Here is a 24,515-nt window from a genome sequence, read left to right as displayed (position 1 = left end):
TTTGGCTCCATGGAGCTTTAAACACAACTTCCAGTGTTTCAAGTCACTGGAGAACGGGTTTCGACCGTTTATGACAGCTCACGTGACGCAAGAAAAGTATAAAAGCATTCCTTAATGTCAGCACTGTCAAATTTGACTCCATGAAGCTGTAAAGACTACTTACAGTGTGATTTCTCCAAGAAACACACTGTAAGCTTAAATTCCATTGTCTGAATGTTTTTGATGTGCATTTATTAGCCTTTCTTTCATCATACATCTTGAATTTCCCTAAAATTCCTTAAATTCTTTTGGCACTTTCTCAAAAAAAAATTCCATTTTTCATAGTTTTAAGGAAAATAATATACAACAGTAATTAATTTCAATCTGTTTAATGTGCTTAATTTATACAAACTTACCAAACCTATGGTAAATAACAGTCAATGTGCTAAAAGGCACTCAATAATAACAACATTTACAATATGGGATACAAAACGTGATAAAAAAAAACATCTGATACCGCGATAACAATGATAATTCCTATAGTGCAAACACATTTTCTGGTAACTATTCCCTAAACAAACGAAAAAATAAACTTATTCTCAGAGAAAAACCTTTGATTGCCATTACTTAGAACTAGAAAAATTAGTAAAAAAATTACTGACCCAATTCAATAACTGAAAAATTGCACAACAAAAGTTTTAAACTTATCCTGTATATTAGTATGAAGACTAGCCTATATCACCCTGTAAAGCAAAGTTTTTCTTTGATAATAAGACCCACCGGAGTTATAAATCCGGTAAGTAACTACGTATCTAAACCCAGTTGTGTTAAACATAAATATACAGGATGGCCCAAAGGTATAAACTTAAATGAATTTCCAATCATCCTTTAGTCCTTTCTGCATTAATAAAGTATATACAAAGAAAACTTAACATGGAATGTTGGTTCAGGGATTTTTGGTTAGGAAAATGGAAACATTTAAAGCCGGAATAAAGGAATGACAAAAGTGTATCGTGCGAAATTGCTCCAATTATATTGCAGTCAAAAAGCGTTGAACAACCACGAAAATTGGAGTTTAGCACAATGTGTTACGTTAATACTGTACTTGTTACTTGAATCGATAAACACCCAATTCTAAGAAAATACACGTTAAAAATTTGATTGAAGACACTATCAAAAAATATGTCACTGTGTACAAACCACAATAATTATTAGAAAATCCGGCCACAATACGAGGATTACACTTCAATAAGCTCCCGTTTTACACAACACTTTCAGCAAAAACTATCTATTTTAAGGGCCTTAAATACGTAATATGTGGTAATATCAGTCAGGGAAAACATGTCCGATATGGTCTTGGAAATCTTCCATACAGGTTAAATATAGAATTTAATTCACTCTTCAGTTACAAGATATATGAATAGCAATATTTTTTTTTATAAATAGCTCTCCTTATTTTTTAATAAAATTAACAATTGTACTATTTTCCCTTAATTAAGCTCTCGAATAATATAATGTATACAAACATCTAGAATTGTAAATACGTTTTGATTTGTAGCCCTACAAAATTACCAAATAAGTAAAAAAAACTGATTTGGTGGTTTTGTCGCAACTAGGAACATGTTGTGATAAAAAGGTACCACTTGAGGTGTTTGGTACGACTATAAGGCAACATTTTGAACAAAACTAAGTTCAAGTGCAACGCACTGTAAGAGGATGGTTAGTTTAGAGCAATGTAACTGGGAATAAGTGACAATATTATTTAAAAGTATTGGTATTTACGCCATTATAGACATTTGGCCACCAAGGTTATACGATTTAGATTCACTAGACTATTTTTTGTAAGTTTGGTTATGTAAACCAGCCAATGCCCTCAAAATTCAGTCGGATCTATGCAGTAGTATCCACAAGGTAAACATTTGAAAGATATTCCATGCATAATAGATCTTTCAGATTAAAAACCCTTTTGAAAATGTCCATAACATTGATTTGAAATAGAGGATTAAGCTGATAACCACAAAGCAAAGAGCAAGATTGTGTTGTTACCATTTGGAAATTTTAATTTGAGCTTTGAACATTGTTTAGACACTTTTAAACATATTTAGACCATTTAGAACATTTCTAGACACTTTTACAAATTTGACTTTGACACTAAAACAAATTTGAACAGTTTTAGACAGTTCTGAACAAATTTTTTTACTCTTTTGATTCCGTTTGAACTCTTTTGAACATTTTTCCTGTGCCTCTGAACATATCTAGACAATTAAGTTCAATCTTAAAACATTTTGAAAAATTTTAGAATATTTTGGACATTTTCACACATTTTTCTTCATGCTAGACACTTTGTTAGATACTTTTAAACATATCGAGACAATTATAAACATTCTTTCAAAGTTTTTAATATTTTGAGTCATTTTTGACTTATTTGAACATTCTTAGGCACTTCTGAGCATATTTAGATAATTATGAACATTATTTGAAACTTTTTAATGACAGTTTGGAACAATTTTTGAACACTTTTGAATGTTTTTAGACAGTTCTGAATATCCAAAATGATACGTTTTTTCGTTGAATCACCCTGGATTCCTCACTGTGCACACTTGGCATTACCCACTAATCTAAGTTTTGAATATTCTAGACACTTTTGAACATATTTAGACCAATTACAATCGAGACAGAACATCTCTAGACACTTTTTTTTTTAATTTTTGAACAGTTTTGAATGTTTTTGGACTGTTCTAAATATTCCTGGACACTCTTGAATATATTTTCATACATTACATAGTTCTGAACATTTTTAGATACTTTTAAACAAATTTAGATCATTTGGAACATATCTAGACACTTATGAAAATGTTTTGAACATTTTAAACAGTTTCAGATTGTTTTGAATGTTTTTGAGAAAATTCATTCCTTTTAGACTGTTCTAACTTAGACAATTATGTCCATTCTTTGATGTTTTTGAAAATTTTTAGACAATTCTGGATATTTCCACACTATTTAAATACTCCTATTGATTTTAAATATTTTCTATATATAATTACCTATAGCTAGTTGCAACGGTTTTCAAAATATTGAGATTTTTGTTTCTCATAGCTCATAACCAGAATGAGAGCAAAACGGTCATAAAATTTTGCTAAAAAAAAATTGAAAACAAAATATAAATTTTTGGTTTGGACTATCGATAGGGTAAAATCAATTTTTAAAATATATTTTATAAAAGATCTCAATTACATTATTGTAAGCGTCAATTACAATATTTTTAAGGCACTTTAAGTGTTCAGCATTTTTAAGTGTTTTTAAAATATGAATTTAAGTATTTCTAGAACAATTAAGCTGAATTTCGGCAAAGAAACTACTAATTTAGGTTATTTCTATCTCATTTTAAGCGTTAATTTTAGCATTTTTACGACACTTTTCGAATTCAGCATTTTCGTAATTTTAACTGTCATTCTCATTCTCATTTCAGCTACAATATTTTAACTACTAGTTTTTGCTATTTCTATTTTAATTTCAGCGTTTCCAATTGTTCACTTCAGCATTTTTTAAAAAATTCTAGTGTCGATTTTAGTAGTTTTAAGCAATTCCAAGTACAAATTTCAGCATTTTTTAAGCAATTCTAATGGCGATTTCATAATTTCTAAGCGATTATGAGTATCCAGTTCAACATTTTTAAAGCAATTTTATTTTGCTGTCAACATTTTTAAGCAAATCTGATGTCAAAGTATTTCTAGAGCAATTTAAACGTATTTTATACAAAAAAATAAACAAAAACATTAATATAGACTACCAAATTTTGAAAAACTTCTCATAGGTAGGTTTTCTTATGTCTTTCGTCGTAGGGCACCCGGTATATTATTCCCAGACGTTTTATTAGCAAAAAGTTGTATCTATTTAATAAATACTGGTCGGTCGAATAATATTCACATTAATGATGCACAGACAATCAAATTATTGTATTTGCAAGATTAATGCAAGGTTGCATTTTACTTTAAACTTTTCTGCGCTTATTGCACAAACGAGACAGACAATTTTTAAGTGCATTATTCAATATTCAGTAATTAGGCTCTAAAAACTCTTCGCCTGACTTCTATTGTCAGTTTCATTTGCTCTAAACAACCACCCTCATAAATAATCAACAAAATAAATAAACAATCTTAAAACCAAACAAATTTTAAACTATAAACAAACCTCAATATTCTCCATGTTCAATAAAATTCCGCATTTGGTCCCCAAATCATGTCCTCACAGTAACATTGTACTTCTCCTTTACCTTTTCCAAGTCATCCAAATCGAGCTTGACCAGCTCAACAACAGGCTGTTGGGTAGGCCTACTCAACCTGTTCCGTTTGAATATTATCTTTGGCTGGCCGTCGTCACCGAGACGATTTATAACCGAGTACCTGCAGTTTTTCGACTTTTGTGACTCTTCAGAGGCTTTCTTGCTTGTCTTCCTGAAATGCAGTCGAAACTCCGGCTCTTCCACATCATCCAAGTTTTTCGCGTCACTCGTTTTTGTATTCTTTTGCTGCATCGACTTTTTGTAGTCGACGATTTTCCTGATTTCATCCATTTCCGCTTTGGACAGCTTCTCGTTGTTCAAAAACCGTTTTACCAAGTAGTTGCAAGGCGGACGGTTTTGCTGCGGTTTTTTGGGGATTTGAATACTCAGACTGTTCAGCTGTAAATCGACCCGGTCTTTGTACTCTTGCAGAGTTCTATCTTTGCGATTTTCTGAAGGAGTTAATTCGTTGACGTCTATGACGGGTTTGGTGGAATTAGTCTTCATAAGGCCACTAAAATCCTCGATAAGGCATTGTTCCTTCACCGTAGTGGGTGTCGGCACGGGAGAATTTGAATCCTCCCAATCAGACGAATGTATTAAAAATGACGGTTTGATGTCACTGGGTTTCTCAGGTTTTACGTCGCTCTCCACCCTGAAGAATTTCTCTTGATGTTCCACATCCGTTGATTTCCGTTTTCGACTCACATAGTCTGCTAGGGAAATTCGTTTTTTACCGGAAGAACCTCCACCGTTTTCCTCTATCAACTCAGAGACACTGGGTACTAAAACCTGATTAGGAAATATTCTAGACCATCTTCTTGGGTCTTTGGGGTGCATCTTCACCGTTGATGAGGGTTCATCACTGAAGCTCACACGTTTCTTCGGTGCTTCCTTTACTGGTGCTTTTTCTACACTTGGTTCACTAGCAGGATTCTCGTTGATCTTTTCAACGTTATCTTCTGAGTGTTTAGCCAAGTCCGTTTCCATTTCCTTTTGCTGCTTCCGCAGCTTTTTCAGCTTTCGGGCACGAAGCAGTTCTTTGAAGTCCACATACTCATCTTCTTCTTCAATCTTCTCTTTTGTGGTTGGGTTTGCGTCGCTTAACTTAATTTTCAAGCGCTTGCACTCTGGTTCCTCTTTCATTTTGACTTGTTTAGATCTTTTACGACTTTTTGGCCGTTCTTCTTTTTTTGATGATGAAACTGTAGAGTGTTGAACCTGTAGGTCAGGTTCATACTGCTTCTTGGCAGCTTTGGTGGCCACTGTTGCAGTTAAGTCATTGTCTATGCAGGCTGTTCTAGTTATCAACGCTGAAGTATGATCTTCCACGTTGGTGGACGTGGGAGAAAGAATTTGTACTTCTAATTTGGTTATAACCTCTTTCTTAGGCGTAGTGTCTTGTTGAGCCTGTTCAGATTCCAGTTTTTGGTCTTTAGGCTCTTCAATTGGAGGAAGTTCCGTAGTTGTGACCGGCTCCAAAGGTATTTCCGGACTGTGTGAGATCAAATCGGTAACTCCAAAGCCTTCCAGAGGATCGGCTACTATAACTTCATGACCTGGAGGTTCTTCAATAAAAACTTCATCTTCCAGGGGGTAACCTATACTTTCTTGGTCAAATATGAGTGGAACATCAACTGTAACGTCCAACTCTGTTATTGGAGCTTCCAAAACGTCTTCGAAAGTTACAGTTTCTTCATCAACTGGTAGCTCAGAGTCTGCTATAACTGAAGAACTTTCTTTAACTAATGACTCTAGTTCAGGTTCCGGAATAACATCCTGGAATCCATCAGCAAGAGATGGAGAGTCTTCAAACTCAGGCAATTCAACAGCGCTTTCTTCAGGACAATCTTCAAGCTTGACCACTTCATCCGCATTACCTTCAAAACAGTTTTCCGGCTCTTTAACAAGAGTTTCTTCCAGTTGAAGCTCGACTTCTTGAACTTGAGTTTCCTCTTGTTTGACTGAAGTTTCATTAACAAGAGTGTCGGCCATAATTTCGTCAGAACCTCCAGCATCCTGCTGTTCTTCTACTGTCTCAGTAGTGTTAGCCTCCTCAGCTATTTGTTGATTTTTGATTATTTCAATTGAGCAATCATCTTGAATTTCTTGCTTTGTCTCTTTACTTTGAGCTTGTTTCACACTATCCTCCACTATTTGATTCAGAATTTCCGTGACCTCCTCTGTATGAACAATGGCTTCTTCTTTAACTTCCTGACTTTCTACTTCAGTATTTATTTTCAAAACAGCTTCACCCACATTGGAGATATTAGTCGTGTCCATCAAATCTGGTTTGATTTCCACTAAATCTTCATCTACCACAGATTGAAGTGGAACAATTTCATAGTTTTGGTTGCAATCCACTACAGTCATTGCTTCAGACCGAGGTTTAACGTTTATGACTTTTTTTCCGTCCACCACTTTAACAGTGATTTCCATTAGTTCTCCAGCAACTTTTATAAGTGCAGTAGCTCCAGGTACAATAAGTACTTCAGGTTCGTTTGTCTTCAAACTTTGTTGTTTACTACTCAGCTGCTCTAACGAGGAAAACTCTACTTCATTTTGAATAAATTCGGTTAAAGTTTGCTCAGAGCAACTAATCAGGATGTCCTGAGGGTCTTTCTTTTGATGATTACTTCCTATATTGTGAATAATATCGTCGACTGAAAAAAACCTTTTTCTTCTTTCAGTTGGTAGTTTGTTTTCCTCTCTTTCTGCACTGCTTCGGTCTTCAGTTTTCTCCTCAACTTCACTGTCACTACAAACTGGTTCGTTTTTAACACTTTCCTGACTGAAAACAACACTCTCACAGTTTTCTTCTAGCACTTCGTTCGTTTCACTGTCCTCAACAATATTTTCCTCACTTTTGGGTTCGGTAAAGTGGCCGTCGTCCGCAAAAAAGTCAATCAACGGCATGCTTTTCGGATTGCTTGAACTGTCGTCGGAGTTTTGGCTGAGATCCTCGCTAGACAATTCGTTTAATTTAGCATCCATGTTCTCATCCAACTGGTCCAAGTTAATGGGTGAGCAATTTTTATCTACTAATTCTTTGGTACAACTGATACTATCCACAAATTGATTTGAAGTTTGACTTTGGTCTTGGTGCGACGAATTTATAACTGTATTCTGGTGAATCACTACTTTGTCGCTGCCCTCCTTTAGTGGATGAGCTTTAGCGGCATCTTTGGTCATTTCCATAATTTGCAAGTTTACCACACGCTCCTGGTTGCCGTTAGCGTCCACTGACCCTTCTTTATTCGGCTCGATGATACGCACCATAGCTCCGTTCAGATACTGGTAATTATCTGACGACTAAACCCAGAAAAAACATTCTAGACAAAATCTAAAGCAGTAAAAAGACACTCACCAATTGAAAACTGCCGTTTTCAGAAGTGACAATGGGAACGCCGTTGTTTTCAAAGTACTGCACGTCGTTAGCATTGATCATGAAGAGAGTACCTGGAGGAGCGTCCTCTCGAAGTTTGTCTCTTAAATTAGGTCCAGGCTCCATCGGGTTGGCTATTTCAGCCGATTGGTCTTCGTCGGCCCAATTTTCGATGAATTTCTTTATGCTATCAGAAGGAGAAACTGTGTTTTCGGCTAGTTCCTGCATTTCTTGACCTAAAAGTCAATTGATAAATGTTAAAGCGAATTTAACACATTATTAGTGGTTTGATAGGGGTTTTGCATGAAATAAGTCTAATTTGTAGGACAAATAATTTGCAAAAATCGACGGAAAAATCTGTACGAAAATACAGGATTTCCAATAGAAAAAGTTAGTGTTTGTTTTTTTATGGCATGTAGCACTTTTTGTAAAATGGCCAGAAGCCTCCAAATACTATCGAAATCCTCCTAAAACTTGTCACCTTTACAAGAGGTTATACTTTACTACGCTAATTTTTTTAAATGTGCTGAAGCCCCTAAATACTGTTGAAACATCCTAAAAATTGCCAGAGGACTCTACAAGTGTCCTAAACCTTAGAAAAATCGTTTATAATGACCAGAGGTCTCTAAATACTACCAAAAACCTCTTAAGATGTGTCAGAGACCTTTACAAAGAGTCTTAAACCTTAGAAATATGTTTTAAAATGTGCAGATCTTATTGAAAGCGTCCTAAAAAAACTCTAGGTGTCCTAAACCTTAGAAAAATCGTTTATAATGACCAGAGGTCTCTAAATACTACCAAAAACCTCTTAAGATTTGTCAGAGACCTTTACAAAGAGTCTTCAACCTTAGAAATATGTTTTAAAATGTGCAGATCTTATTGAAAGCGTCCTAAAAAAACTCTAGGTGTCCTAAACCTTAGAAAAATCGTTTATAATGACCAGAGGTCTCTAAATACTACCAAAAACTTCTTAAGATTTGTCAGAGACCTTTACAAAGAGTCTTCAACCTTAGAAATATGTTTTAAAATGTGCAGATCTTATTGAAAGCGTCCCAAAAAAACTCTATGTGTCCTAAACCTTAGAAAAATCGTTTATAATGACCAGAGGTTTCTAAATACTACCAAAAACCTCCTAAAATTTATCAGAGGACTCTACCTGTCCTAAACTTTAGAAAAATTGTTTAAAATGCGCAGTAGCCTGTAAATACCGTTTAAAACGTCCTAAAAATTGTGAGAAGGCTCTACAACTGTTCTAAACCTTAGAAAACTTGTTTAAAATGTTCAAAAGCCTCTAACCACCGTTGAAAACGTCCTAAACATTGTCAAAGGACTCTACAAGTGTCCTAAACTTTAAAAAAATCGTATATAATCATCAGAAGCCTCTAAATACTATCAGAAACCTAAAACTTGTCATTACAAAAGTCCTAAACCTTAGAAAAATAGTTTAAAATATGCAAATCCCCTAAAAACTGTTGAAAACGTCTTACAAATTGTCAGAGAACTCCTAAACCTTAGAAAAATTGTTTATAATGGCCAGACACGCCTCTAAATACTATTAAAAACGTCCTAAAACTTGTCAGAGACCTTTACAAGAGTCCTAAACCTAAAAAAATACTAATGTATATAAACCTAAAACGGTACTTTAGTTAATGTTTCCTGGTGTGGACTCAGTGAAACTCGTGCACTCTGACACCATTTAGTATTGACAAACCACTTTTGCTTCATTAATAATTGGGAAACAAACCAAGAGAGAATTAATAACCACACTAAAACAGACATCACAAGCGCTAAAGACGGCCGAACTGAAAAGTGCCTCGTGACGTCACACGATACAGACCAAAATTTCTCGTTTTAGCGCGCTTGGTTTGGGTTTAAACTTCAATTGCTGATAAATTCGTTATGCCTTACCAGAGATAGAAAAAACTTTGCTGAATCGTTTTTCATATAAATTAAGTGTGCAACAGAATAAAATTCAATATTGTCATTGGCATATAATATGTTTTTGTGATGAAAGTTTAAATACAAATTTAAGTTTTATGAACAGTAAAACCATATTTTTCCTTTATGAACAGTACAGTAAATTAACCCATAAAACATACAAGCGTAAAACACTTACCCGTCATTTGATGATGACCCTGAATATACTGAGAAGGCCGACAAGTCTGCGGAAAACAATCCTGAGGCACTCGCCTATGTTGGTAGTGCTGAGCGTACTCCGGTCCTCTATATTGAGCTGGATAGTTTGCGCCCATCTTCTGATGGATCGCATGGTAATTCATGGGAGTCATGTGCATGCCATCGGGGTAACCCCGAGCACGTGATGGCGATGAACTTCGATCCATATGGACGGGGTACCGGGGGGCCACCTGGGGAGATCTCGGGTAGTTGCATGCACCCGATGGGTAATTCGCGTACGCAGGGTGAGGAGGGTTTATTGCGTAATTCGGGGAAGAGGGATAAGGGTTTGTTTGATGCATCCCACCTGGAACTAAACCACCAAATCAGTCTAACAAGTTGATTTTAGTATTTTTGTTTCAATCATCTTGTATCAAAGATCTTTACCATGATATCTAATAAAATTATAAGAATTAAGTACCGCTTAATTGTGATCTGAACTTAAAGTAAAAAGAAATGTCCACTAAAAGGTCGGACTGCAATAACGCTTACAAAACTGGTAAAGAAGATTGAAATAGTTATGCAGTTTTTACCTTATCTCATTAGTCATTTGAATCAACATAGAAAGTTGCAGCATTGGTAAATTCAAAAGTTTTGCTATTTCAGAACAGGAGGTCAGTAATTGTGGTAATTGGGTTGACAAATACAAATACCTGGAAACATCCATAAATTCCCAATTAACCAAGATGAGGAAATAAAGATCAGAATAGAAATAGCCACGAAAGGATTTTTAAAACATAGGTCAATGTTCACTAATAGGAAAATAAGATTGTTCATTAGATAGAAGAGAGTTATGTATGGTCTCAGATGTTCTATGGAGTAAAAACTTGTACTGGAGACATTTGAAATGGGGGTCTACACACACATACTTTCCTTGGACTACTAGAGTCACAAATGAAGAAGTACTAAGAGTTGGTCATGGCAGAAAATTGATGCCAATCGTCATTATGCCACATACTTCACATTCACAAACTCTCCTACAAGTAATCATGCAGGGAAGAATAGAAAAAAAAGCATAAGAAGAAAAAAGAAATGTTTGCCGAGGAATATCAGAGAGCACCTTCATTAAGGAAGACAGCATATAAAGAAGCAGAATTGTGGTCTACAAAAATTAAGGCGTATTTTCTGTAATGGTCCACCAATACCATATAACCAAATTTTGTGAAAAAACTAAAAGACAGAATAGAATTAAATCTTGTCTCCTTCATAATTTCTTCTAAATGTGCATTTACTGCTTCCGCAATTTTGGATTGGGACAATCAATATTTTACATTAATATGTAAAAATATGCTAAAAAATATTGGAAACGCATATGTAAAGCTTCGTCACATTTAAACAGAATCGACAAAGCCAATCAGATCATCTAGAATATTATGTTAAATGCATAATGCAACAATTCAAACAAATGAACAAAAGATTTGCCGTTTGAATGAGACTAGGTTGGAGTGAATTTATTTACAGGTTAAGGTGACACAGCATCTATCTGAATCTGCTCATTTAAGCATTATCACTCTTCTCCTTGAAACGACACCAAAAACAAACATCTGTTAAATCCAAATATCCCACTACTCTATTTAGGTACAACCTCAGAGTGAACAAATATTTTCACATTGTTTCAACAGTAAATTATTTGAACAACAATTATTACATACTAATATATGATTATCATCCTTACCCGAATAGTAGCGATGTTTTTGTTGAGCATACATTGCTCTCTGATCCAAAGCTTGATAAGTTGGTTGAGCGTCTTGAAGATGATGATCACTGATTATCGATCTGGCCATGTTGGGATGCAACTGGCTCAGTTTGTTCAAAAAGGGATTGTCGGCCGGCACAGGGTTGAATTTCCTCATGTTTTGGTTCATTATGGGGTTGAATTTGGGGTCGGTATGGTGGGCCACCTGCTGGTACTGGTGTTGTTCCTTCTGGTAGTACTGAGATTCCGGTTTGAACATATTTGGGTAGACCTGAAAATTCTGAGACTATACATAATTTAAATACAATAAAATAATTCGTAAATTACTTGAGTAGGATCTTTATGCATGGCCATCTTGTACTGATAGGGATCTTTAGAATATTGGACGCCCTCAGGACTGTATTGCTGGTTATTTAAATGGGGCTGTTGTACATTGCACATCTCCATATATTCCTTAGCCTTAGGTTTTTGTATCACAGACGTTGACATAGGATTGGATTGAGACGTTTCCGCCGTGTCTGAGTATTTCATATGGGGCGCGTAGCCCGAAAATTGGGCCCCCGGATATCGGTACGCATCGCTGGGCGGATAATGACTGTGGGGGGCTACTCGGGCCACGTGACTCTCAGACATCGATTTGGATGATTGTTGCGGTTCGACATTGTTTTTTTCTACATCCTTTTTGCGAAACTGCCTTAGTGAGCTGGTAGTGGACCCACCGTTCGGCTGCAAGTAAAAAATGGGTCGTTTTAGAGGGTCAGTCGTTTATTTGATTAGGTGGTGTATTAGTTTATTGAAACGTTTGGTAATTTGGAAGAAAGGGTCAGTTTAATACAGTGACAAAATGATCGATATTGGGTCAGCAATTAGGAAAATGGCTTTCCGATATAACCCAGAACACAAATAATGCGTGGACAAGTTGTGTCCTCTTTATATCATACATAAAAATGACAAACAAACAATAAAAACTACATTTTCTGGTATTCTTAGAACTAGTACACTAAAATGAATGGATAACATGGATTAAACTATTATAATATTGTAACTACACCTTATAACAAACTTTTTTATATTATTTTGTCTACTAATCAATTGTGTCTGACCACTCATTTTTTAATTACCGTTCGTCGGCTAAAAAAGTGTTATTGATTGGTTACTTGCAGTTAAACAAGTAAACAATACATTACACAGGACAATAGTCAGTATTTTTTTCTTTTGGTATCAGCCAACTTTTTTATTTAAAGCATTCTTATTAAAGTTTTTATTATTTCTGTATTTTGGACTCTTTAATTGTTGCCAATCAAGGTAGAGATAATTACTATACTGCTTTAATTCGTTTTCAAATTTGAATTATCTTTTACTGGTTTCAGAAAAAGTAAATCGTTTTGGATTTGGAGGATTTTGATTTAACGAAAAGTAATATACACAAAGTGAGAGTCTCTATCTACTACTACTATATTCAATAACGTGTGATTCCAATTGTGTTGTTCAACCAGTCGTTTTTAAGACTACCTTATAGCTTCTAAACCAAGATAAATCCAATTAAGGCAATGTCAAGTAGATAAGAAAACGTATTTTAACACATTATATTGTAATTGGATTCAGAGGTTGTACCTGAACTCCATTCATACCAAAAACAAATTATTATGATTTAAAGAGTGTGTTTTTTAAAAAAAATATGTTCTTTGATATTTCCCTCCATCCACTCTAGATTAAAAGTAGTGAAAATGTATTGACAATTTTAAACCAACCTGTATACTTAAGAAATGAATTGTTATCCTAAATGACTGTGTATGTCAAATCACAGTCACTCCTCAGGTTGTTACTATTAAAATATCATTAAAAAATAAAATGTATATAAAAAAGTAATTTAATTTCGCAGCAAAATAACAACAAAATTTGTTTTCCATTTCACTGTAAAAAATACGATAAACGTTTATACATCCTGTCAATTAAGGATGAGTCAATAACCAGAATATATAAAAATGTAAACTAACTATGATTAGGTAGCTCAATGTAATTGAAATAAAATATGTGGTAAGTACAAGGAGTAAAATGCATACAAACATTAATAATATTTTTAAACATGCGAGTACATATTTTTCAATTACTGAAGCAGTTTTTTGTTTAAAAAAATATCACATTTACCTACTTAAATTACCACCTGTTCTATTTTCAGAATGTTAATTGGATCCATTACAATCAATCTACTTTTTTTAAACTTAGTTTGTTCCTTTATTTGCTTATATTTTTATAACCTGCCTTTAAGCTAATTTGGCATTTAAATTTCTGTGTACTTATCATTACACTTCTTATAATAGTGGCTCTTAAAATTATTTGTATGTAGTTTCTTTACTATCATTATTTTGACAGTTCTAAATAGTTCTACTGGTCGAGCTGTTATCTGATCACTTATAACATTTCAGTGGAACTGAACCATCAAGTAATTAAACTCCATTATTAAAGGAATAAAAAATACAATAAACGACATGTAGTAGTAGGTTCTAGACAATTTTAATCTAATAACAAATTAATCGCATTGTGTCAAGCTACTTTGAAACTAGAATTTGAAACAACTTTACCTCCTTATCGAACAAATCCAAAGATATCGAAGAAGTCAAGTCCCTGGCAGGGACAGACAACAACAAATCCATTTCATCAACACACAAATCCAGGGCATTCTATACAACATAGTAAAAAACGCACCGCCAAATCATTTTTTTTTTTAAGTAATACACAAACACTGCAACTATTACCGATGGTACCGACGTGTGACGCAACTACAACGGATGGTACCTACCGATGGTTCTGATGGTACGAACTGCGACGGCGGGTGGACACTGGCAGCTCCTTGGCCGAACTGTCCGGCATTCTGCATTAGGCACTAAAAAAAAATCCAAACAGATCATTAGCTAAACGGTACGACCTACGGCTGGTGAATGAACTTGTATTTTGACAATAATCAAGGTTGTTTTATTAATTATGATTGATTGACAATCACATTTCATTTGTTTAGTATGCTACTAAATTGTGTTTAAAAAAAAAAACAATTTAATTATTAAGGAAAGTGTGTTTGCTTTCTAAATCTGGCACAGAAACTAGTAATTACCTGTTACTATAGTTTGTATTAGGAGATCGGAAAATAGTGAATTAGTAACAAAAAAAATGACAATAATTTTTTGAGCATTCTGTATACTCATATGACATTCCTTTATAAGAATTGATCAAGTAGACCTTATTGAAATACCCAATCATTCAAACGGTTCTTAATTCGTTAAAAAGTAAAAAAACAATTGAATTTAATGCACTTTTGTGGTTGTTTAGTTAATTTTTGATAGATAGGAGTTGTCAGATTTTTTCTTACTAGAAATGTTACGCAAAACTCTGAATTTTCTTATTACCACATGCAACATTTTTACAAATCTTTCAAAATGACTTGGTTATATTATAAAATTAATGTATTTCGTTTCGATTTTTTTTTTGGAATCCCTATGACAACACAACCTCTTTTCTCGCAGTTATTTATTTACACCCAGTATACAAGACATTTTATCTAAAATAGGTACCGCCTACTTCCGGCTTAAAAGAAAACCTCAAACGCAAGGTATTCGGAATGTAGCCTATACTGTATCTTTACAATACATGAGAAAAACTGTATATATGCCTGCCAAAGTGTATCAAACACTTTTTGAGATTTTAGTAAATGTTTTAGCCACATATTTAACCAAAATTATAATAACCCTAATTACTTAACTAACATTACAATAAAATTGTTACTATAATTATTTTTTTTACAATAACTAGCTCTTATTAATATACCTACTTGTATAAACCAGTTTTATTAAAAATCAACGTGTAACTAACTTTAAGGGCCACAAAAATAACTGAAGAAACTTATCTCCAATACCATAAATATAAATTACAGTGCCCATCTGGTCCTAAATATACAATGAATCATTCAGTTAACCAGATTTCTTTACTTTTTAGTTTTAAGCCATAAATCATCGATGAAACGAAAAACAACGATAAACAACTAGTATATTACAAAAAATTGTTGAAACTAACACTGTTTTGGGATATTGGAAATATCTCTTCAATTAAATAAAAATTTAAAAAAAAAACAACTTTTGTCCAGTAATAGACGTCCTTTCAGTTATCGTAAATATTGCCATATGGGAGAAGTGAGTTATTGATTCGTCCAGTTAAAACTAAAAATAAACACAGCTATCTTAAATCTTAACTGTAAATAAATATAAAAATGTACCAGCACCCAGAACCATTTATGTTAAAATATAATGTAGTATTTCCGTTTAGGAAGTGTTGGCATAAATAGTTCTGATTAAATCTATATTACTTCAAGTGAGTGCCATTGTTCTTTTCACTGGAAATATCACCACAGTTTAAGTAAATAGGTTAAATTTGTTTAATTTGCAAGATCGTTCAACTTGATTAAATTTAATACATCCACCAGAACACGAGTGAGCAAGTGTCAATTTGTAAAATTAGCCATAATTATTAAACCAAAAGTTTTTAAATTATCAAAAAAAAAACGATAATTAATATCTAATAACAAAAATCAAGTGGAGTTTGTTTGAAAGTACTTAATTAAAACAATTACCGATAATCGATTAGTGAAGTAAATTGATACATTTCATTTTCATTTATCGTGCAAAATACAACTATTTTGCAATTAAAAACAAGTAATCCGCACGTGCTTTTTTGAAATTACGTGTTTATTTTATGTTTGTTTAAAAATATCTAAATTACTTATATTTAAAGGTAAAATACTCTTCAGGGACTTATGCCCGAGCTTATGCCTCAAGACTTTTAAATCATTTGCATTACTCAATTTATTCCGACACAAAACTATACTCCTAGAACACATTGCTTTGAAAAAACACTTTTTATTGCAGTGCTGATCTTTGCAATTAAATATGACAGTAAAAAACATAAATGATACGTTTTAGGGTAACACGTATTTCAGCATAACTTAATTGAACTTAATCGTTTTAGGAATTACCTGGTTACGGATATATTTATACTTGACCCTGGCAAAAATAATAATATGCAATTAATTCGTCCTAGTTCCTGTCGTCCAAAACTTGCCCAAAAAGTTACTAAAATCGTGACGTAAAATTTATTGTTTATTAGTATAAGGAAAAACAGTGAGAATATTGTTTCCTCCTCACGATTAGTGTCCTTAATAGTTTATCAATAATGTGTGGAAAAACCATTTAGTTGATATTAAACATTAATAACAAAAAAGTATTTATTATTAATAGATTACCCGAATTTTTACATAGGGTGTTTTAAATCAAGCCAGCGCAATTGCTTAATTTCGTATTATTGAAAAAAGAAGAATAACTTAAACAATATAACCTACTTTTAAAAATTCTCATATCGAAAAAAATTATCAAAAATATGATAAATGTAAATTGAGTATTAAATGGGGGTAAATATCCTGTTTTTTCTAGTTCCCATCTTTAATTAAATAGCTAAAAAGTGAATAATAAAACCATACATGTAGTAATATCTTAATTCCAACGTTGCCAGGTGTGTCAAGTCAGTTGCAACATTGGATTTTTGATCAAAAACTTAACTATATTCTGTAAAATAATCTAGATTCTAGACAATTTATGTCCTAATCCTAAATTAACGTTATTATTATTTAAATTTGTTCGTTTAAGTTTAGATTGTCAAACAGTTAGCCTTAACTGACACAATTTTGCTGGTCTCAAAGTTCAGATAGAAAAGGTTTTGTTCTAACTTCTGAATACGTTGTATTATCATTTTCTCGAACCTTTTTAAAATAAATGATATTTTTTTAAATTTATTTTTATAACAGGTCGATGTAAAAAAAACTGATAAAAAAATTCTACTGTGTTATATAAGCTATATTTGAAAAATGCGTCCAGAAGGAAATACCAAGTATAGTACAGCATTTTTCAATATGTATTTTTATATTTAACCAAATAATTTCTGTGGGAAAGTGAACACAATTACAATATTTAAATGCATTTAATTTGGAAATACACATGGTATTTCTTCTAACTTTAACATAATTAATTTACGAAAATGTTTAGGTTACTAATTACTACTAATTAGGAGTAATCTTTCTAAGGATAGTGAAATCAGACCCTACTGGTCAGTTCTGTCATTTCTGTAGAATATCTAACAATAACTTTATCCGGAAGTGAAATTGCCGGTCCTAAGAGTTATTGGGATACGCCACTGATGTTTAAAAAAACTATTATCAAAATATTTAAATAGTCAATGGACCTTGCTGAGAACTTAAGGGTTTTCCGAGGAAAAGCTGCATGGAGAAATATGTTTCCAGAATATTATTCCATTCTTTTTTTAACGTAATTTAATTCTTTTGTCACTTTTCTGGTTAAAGCAATTATTATATTAAAATAATTCGATAGCTCATGAACAACCTTGCATATGAAAACCTCAAAACAACTTAATAGGATAGTGAAGTGACCTGAAGACTTCTTCGTAATGCATGTTAACAGTTTCTGAACTTCTTGAGATGATACATAACAGATTTATATTAAATACACCAACAATATTGAATTATTACTTTGTTTCTAAAATTAAGTTGGTTTTCCCTTACTTTTGTCTTTTAGGAAATATTTTGTTTTAACTGAAATAGAGTGAAAAAGACCAAAGAGTCACAAAAACTAGCTACTATTATAAGAAAATATCGAAATTTAAGTTGCTACGTCATACTATTTTTGATTTTTTGTACATATTAGCACACAACACTCTTTAGATGACCAACCGATCATTGGAATTAAAGAAACGCCCCCATTTCAAACGTCAACCACATTAAGAAGAAGAATCCTAGCTTTGGTTATAATATACCATAAGTTATAAGAAAATATGGATTGTTTGGCTTAACTGAAACTCAAGATTATGTAATAAGATATCTGTGAGAAGTGGAATGGTTTGGGGTTCGAGGAAAACGAGAAGAACAGAAGAAAGAATAAAATGATATTCAAAATCCAAAATTTTTTTTGATAGGTACTTAATACATTATCAATAAATTATTGATAAGTATTCCTATGCATAAACAATTTGGAAGGACATCAGAAATGCCAGTTCCATGTAAAAAAAACCGCTTCAATAAATGTTACTATTTTTAATTCAAAATCATTGAAAGCAAACAGTTTAATAAAATGGCCAGGGAAAACCTTATGGTTAACGGCCTTCAATAATGTAAATTTCTTCTGAAAAACTATAAATTTGAAAACGGTACTACCAAGAGTACCCAAGGCCAAGCGCTTTTCAGTCATTTCGAAGCATTTCAGCATCGTTTAGTGTAAATCAAACCAGTGCTTGTTAACCTTAACTTTTTTTTAGTGGACTAGGCAATTTGGGGAAAATAAATCAGGTTACGTTCAGCCACTGAAAAAAAATATTTCGACACAACAATCGCAATTATTATAAACAATTACGTGAGCCAGTCGCGTATCTGTCACGCAGGGATTTTGTTACTAGAGACTAACTTGGAAAATTACTCTTTTTCCTATTAAATTCCGTTACTGTTCCATTATTTGTAGCTTTGAACACGTTTCAAATGTGTGTACTTGTCAACTGCACTTAACAATCACGAGTTGAAGGTTTTCTAACAACAGCATTGTCCAAATTTATTATTTTGTGCAATGTTCAGCAATAAATACACGTAGGTACGACCACCTCGATAATTTTATAGCGAATGTTTAATGTTTTCGTTTATAATCAGCAAAAACAATACCTCATTACGTTGCTGCAATTGTATCGATAGCTGATAGTATAAGTTTGCTGATAGTATTGTTGGAAATAAACATTTTCAGTTATGAAACGTTTCAATGGTTGAAAATTTTTAAACTCGCAGATTGTTTTTCTAACTACGTGACCGTCAAATTTTCACGTGTTTTTCCACATTTATTTTAGTATAATATTCAGGTTTGGAGGTTATCGTGGCAATTATTTTGTAATAAGCTACAACGGAAGAGGATATGTTATATGATGATGACAGAGCGTATTTGATTTTCGATAGTTTTTAACTGATTTACTGCCTTATGTTGATCAGTAAAGGCACGGGCAAAGTCAAACCAAATCACAGGAACAAAGTTTTTATTAAGGTATAATTTAGCAAACATATCATTTGCTTTCTGTATTATTAAAACCATAGCATGCACTGTTTGGATGGCAAAATCACGGAAAGTACTGCGTGTCCTATTTTTCGACTGTTTTTTGTGTCAAAAGAAACGCAATGGTTGTTATTTCAGCAATTGGGTACGAAAGTTGAATCAACTAAGATACCATAACACTCAAAGCTGAAGAAAGTGGAGGTCCTTCCACCCAAAACTTTAAAAATACATAAGCCAGATGTATCACTGAAGTCCATCTTCAGTACTATGCCAGTAAGTCGCAAAGATCCTCACAAACTTCTCCTCCAACCAAAAATAGGATAAACTGATAGCTTTCTTAAGGTATCACATTTGGGGGAAAGCTGAACTATTAAACTCTATCTTCTGGTTTTTGTGAGCTTTGCTGTTCTAAATAGTATCTAGCAAAACAGGTATGGGGCAGATTGAACAAGATTTGCTACAGAACATTGCCAAATTAGAAAGTTCCTAACCACTTCTCTTTTCACTACTACCACTCCTTCGTTCAGTTTCACTTGCGTTATTTTTTAAATTTAAACTTGAAATTTCCAGTGACAGGTTACATTTTTTGGGTTACAAGAAAAACTAAAAAGGCTAATCATAAAAATGAATTGCATTTTATTAATTCTTATTGATTAATTTATTTAAACTTTCGACAAACCTTTACAAAGCAAAAAGATGTCACAGGGTGCCAAAGATGTGCCAGTGATTTTTTTCTCAGCAATAAGGTAAACTTGATTAAACTTCTTTTTATTTTCCAGCTAATAGTTTTATTTTTTACAGATTATTTCACTTTTAAACTCTATTTTCTTACATAATTTTGGTTTTTCAAAATGTTTTATCCTGAAAAACTGCACGTTTTTGAGTTGCTATAACCGTAGGTTTGTTGTCCCCTTGTGTATAATGACAGCTAGCTGATAAGTCCACTTAACAAGGTAGGCTTCTTTCTGAATGGTAATGTAACACCTTCTTAACAAATGTTCTTCTAGCCCCTGAAGGTGAGCTGCTTCTGCGCTTGAAACATGTAAAGTGCATTTTATGGTTTAAAGAACCCTGTCTACTTCAACTCCACTTTGTAAAGTTGGACTATTACTTTACTCGAAAAAGATGTCAGTTTTTCAGTCTCTAAAACACCTTCCCCACGTGGAAATGCTTGAAAATTACATTAAAATAATAGTTACTACAGCCAAAACTCATGATTTAGTCATTTTGACAACGTCGAAAAGGTCAAGAAGCGTTCAATTCGTATGATGGGAAAAACGTGAGTCGCTGAGGAACTGAACTGGCTATGACGTTTAATGACCAGCTCATAGTCACCTGACAACTGTCAAAACTCATTAAACAGTGCCACAAAACTGTAAAATGTCAAATAGTCGCATCTTTTTGATGAATCACGTTAAAAATTGATATTCGTGACGCTGTGAAGTTAAATTTAAAAGTTGTGACGTTAACTGATAGTTTAAAACTCACTTAACTGTCAAAATTCATGTTGTATTCATAGCTCCATAGAGTTAAATTAAACAGTTGTGACATTAACAGACACTTTGATGTTTCTTACGTCACTTGACAGGTGTCAAAAATCATGCAGCTATAACGCAAAGTTACCAATCCAACATAGTTCTACCGCTTGGATAAATCACACTCCACGTTGTATTTATAGTTCTATGAAGCAAAAATTGACAGTTGTGATGTTAAGGCAGATAAGTATCTAAATATTCCTTAACGTCAGAACTGACAAATTTGGCTCCATGGATCTGTAAACACAACTTTGTCACTGGTAAACAGGTTTTGACAGCTGTCAAGTAAAGTGTTCCTTAACGCCAGAGCTGTCAAATTTATCTCACGGAGCTGTAAACGGTACTTACAGTGTGGTTTCTCCAAGAAACATATCTACTTAGTTGAATTTCCAGAGCCTGAATTATAGTTTTTGATGTGCCTATTCCTTATGATTCTCTTAAATTCTCCTAAAATTCTTTAAATTCTTTTGGTGTTTTATCCAAAAACAAATTTCTGAGAATTTTCCATCACAAATCGAGTAATTACTTGATGCACGTCGATTACAATTTATTAATTAATTAAATTAAAATTCGATACAGTAAATAATAAAAAAAAACAAACAATATAAAATTGCAGATCAAGTACGAGGCATTCAAGTTTTAAAAATAGGGAAAACCTTAAAAGATCAGAAATAAATCGAAGTGAAGATAGATTATGTCAGATGTCATTAAAAATTTGACACTATAGACAGTGAAATATTTCACTCAAAACATATTTCTTGAAATCTTCCAACACTAGTTAGAAACCATCAGAAGCCAATTTTGCTAGTTTTGGCTGGTTTGGAAATGAACAAAATTGACAATATTTTGTGCATACAAACAAATTACTCTTTGGACTTTTTTGAAACTCGATTATTTTGATCACAACCCCAGGATTAATTTTCAGTCAAGGGTCAAAAATGGTATATTCTGTACAATAATACAAACGTCATCACTTAGCTTGATTATACTTATCAAGAGCAAATCGATAAACACTATCTTATCTCATTAAAACCTGTTGTTTAACACTGTTTTGAAACCCTTCAAGTAAGAATTTGTACAGCCTTGAAACATAATAAATGTTTAAATAACCGTCGAATGCTTGACAAATTGAGACTACTTTCCTACAGGACTAATAGTCATTTAATCATTAAAACGAGGCATTCAGTCAGTATTTATCAAAGAACATCAAAACCATTTTTAATAACAATATATCGATCCTCGCCATGAAATTACGCTTTCAATAATAGACGAGGTGCAAAGAAAAGTGAGCTATTTTCTGCGCGGAGAATTTATGACGGAAAACCTTTGTCAAAGGCTCAAATTTTAGTAAAACATGTCATTACGTATTGAACTGTAACCTGAAGCATAAAATGAAATGGTTGGCTGGGTTTTCAGCCCACCACATTGAATATGTATTGATGTTTACAACGAAATTCTGACTTAAACGCATGTTAATGATAGTGTCTGTTGAATTTAAATTTCAAGGGGATAGTGGAAAATGTACTGATTTTAGATGAAATAATTAAATTTCATTCGTTGCATATTCATAAAATCAACCATCATTGTAATGATGAATAAATATCAAGTGGGATCGATACATACAAACTTTACGAACGACCTCATTTTTTTCCAGTAACGCACTAGTGACCAAGTTAGCCAAAACTATCAAAAATCGTGCTCGATTTACAAATGAACGACAATAGTGGGTTTTCTTGAAAATATAACAATTCGTATGGTAACTAAACTACGTTTGCATGGCAATTTGCATGAAAAAAGTAACATTTACTTTGAATTGTAAATTTACTAGACTTTTAACCTCAGGGGATTATCAAAAAACTTTTTAACTTCCTTGATTATCATAGCAGTAAGTATCTTTTTTTTTTTTGAAACTGAGGTTATTTCTTTTTGTTTAAATGTAATATTGTTATATCGAATTGGAAACCAAATTTAGCAGTTTTAATAATTAATGACCAGATCAGTGTGCCTGAACATAATCACTGTCAAACCAAAATTTTCCTCTTAACTTTTAGATTAAAAAATATCATATAAAATGTAACAAATTTGACTAAACCTAAAAATGCTTTAACAACCAATACCAAAGTGATTATTTTAGAATTTAAACTAACCATATGAAAAAACAAAACAAACATGTACCCAGAGTCTCCTATTTGATTTTGTCAATTTGTCAGTCATTTTGGCTTGCAGATACAGATAAATTTTGCAAAATATTAATTTTCGGATAATCATCGTATCTTAGTTGGTAGGATCGATAGAAATAAGGAAACAACATCATCAGTTCATGGAATTTTCTGAATAAAAAGTAATTTTAAATGAAACACAGGTTTCAAGTTTCCAAAAAATCTACTGTCTCTTTTTCAAAAATCTACTCACTTCTTTCTCTAATTTCTACATTAGAGAAAGAAGTGAGAATCATCCAATCAATGCCCTCGACCAAGATGGAGGAAAACCTTGAAAACTTCTAAACTAACCACAGGAAAACAACGGTAAGAAGAGAGACCTACCAAAGAAGAAAGATGGAGAAAAACCAACATGTGTCAGTCTGCCCAAACAGATTTAACAACACATCTGGTCACGTGACCACTCATCAATGTCTCGTTGACATCTTGTGATTATCGAATTACGTACATTGAGCTGCAATAGTTTTCTCTTAGCAAGTAAATTGTATGTAATATTTTATAGTTTCAAATTCTGTTAATTTAAAGGATTTCAACCAAAAATTATGTTTTCAGCAAAAGAAATTATTCTGATTTTGAGAATAACTAAACTGACTGAAATTCTTCGTCACATTTTTGTAATGGTAATATTAACGATGAAAAAAAAAACATAGTGGACATCAACTTGAATTTTTTATTTATCTGGAGCACACAGACCTTTTGAGACATATATTTTTCATATCCTAATATGCTGAAAAGAATTGCAAGAACCTACAGAATATCTTCTCTGTGGCTTATTTATCTAGTGGAACACTGCTGTGTACCTTTCAAAGTTATTCTACTCCACATTTTTTTTTTGTATTTGGTCAACTATTACTATTCTATTAGAAGATGTATGAGAAATACAACTCAAACAGAATTTTGTATGACAGTTCGACAGTGTGTGCATCTCAAAAGTAAGAACTATATGTTAAGCAAACGAGTCCTATTTTTCAACAATATTCCAATGTGAAAAAGTCCAAATTGTTGAAATAAGGGGTGTAAGGATTGTAAACGTAGAAAATACTGCAAAACTGCTTACATGAGTTATACAACTTTATGGGTAATAACTGTTACCACAAACAATAATT

The 24,515-nt window shown here is 32.9% G+C and overlaps 1 protein-coding gene across 5 annotated transcripts in view; it reads right to left on the bottom strand.

Annotated features, from left to right (window-relative positions):
- Positions 1–352: 352 nt before the first annotated feature.
- LOC145727091 (uncharacterized) overlaps positions 353–24,515 on the bottom strand; it is a 29,031-nt gene continuing 4,868 nt past the window's right edge. For 2 of the 5 annotated variants that reach the window (XM_081976514.1, XM_081976515.1), the window contains exons 2-7: positions 14,318–14,401; positions 11,845–12,243; positions 11,497–11,803; positions 9,763–10,134; positions 7,629–7,882; positions 353–7,573 (exon numbers count right to left, since the gene is read on the bottom strand). In XM_081976514.1, coding sequence (XP_081832640.1) covers positions 4,217–7,573; positions 7,629–7,882; positions 9,763–10,134; positions 11,497–11,803; positions 11,845–12,243; positions 14,318–14,395 — 4,767 coding nt within the window. In that variant the 5' untranslated portion in view covers positions 14,396–14,401 and the 3' untranslated portion in view covers positions 353–4,216. Of the gene's footprint in view, positions 7,574–7,628; positions 7,883–9,762; positions 10,135–11,496; positions 11,804–11,844; positions 12,244–14,099; positions 14,276–14,317; positions 14,402–24,515 lie in introns of those variants that run through there. The other 3 variants (XM_081976516.1, XM_081976518.1, XM_081976517.1) reach the window with 3 other exon arrangements.

This window comes from Ips typographus, linkage group LG3 (assembly GCF_016097725.1).
Source record: "Ips typographus isolate SLU linkage group LG3, UJ_Ityp_2.0, whole genome shotgun sequence".
NCBI classification, from domain to species: Eukaryota; Metazoa; Arthropoda; class Insecta; order Coleoptera; family Curculionidae; genus Ips; species Ips typographus.
The sequence above is the reverse complement of the archived record's forward strand: the minus strand, read 5'-3'. Positions and strand labels throughout refer to the sequence as shown.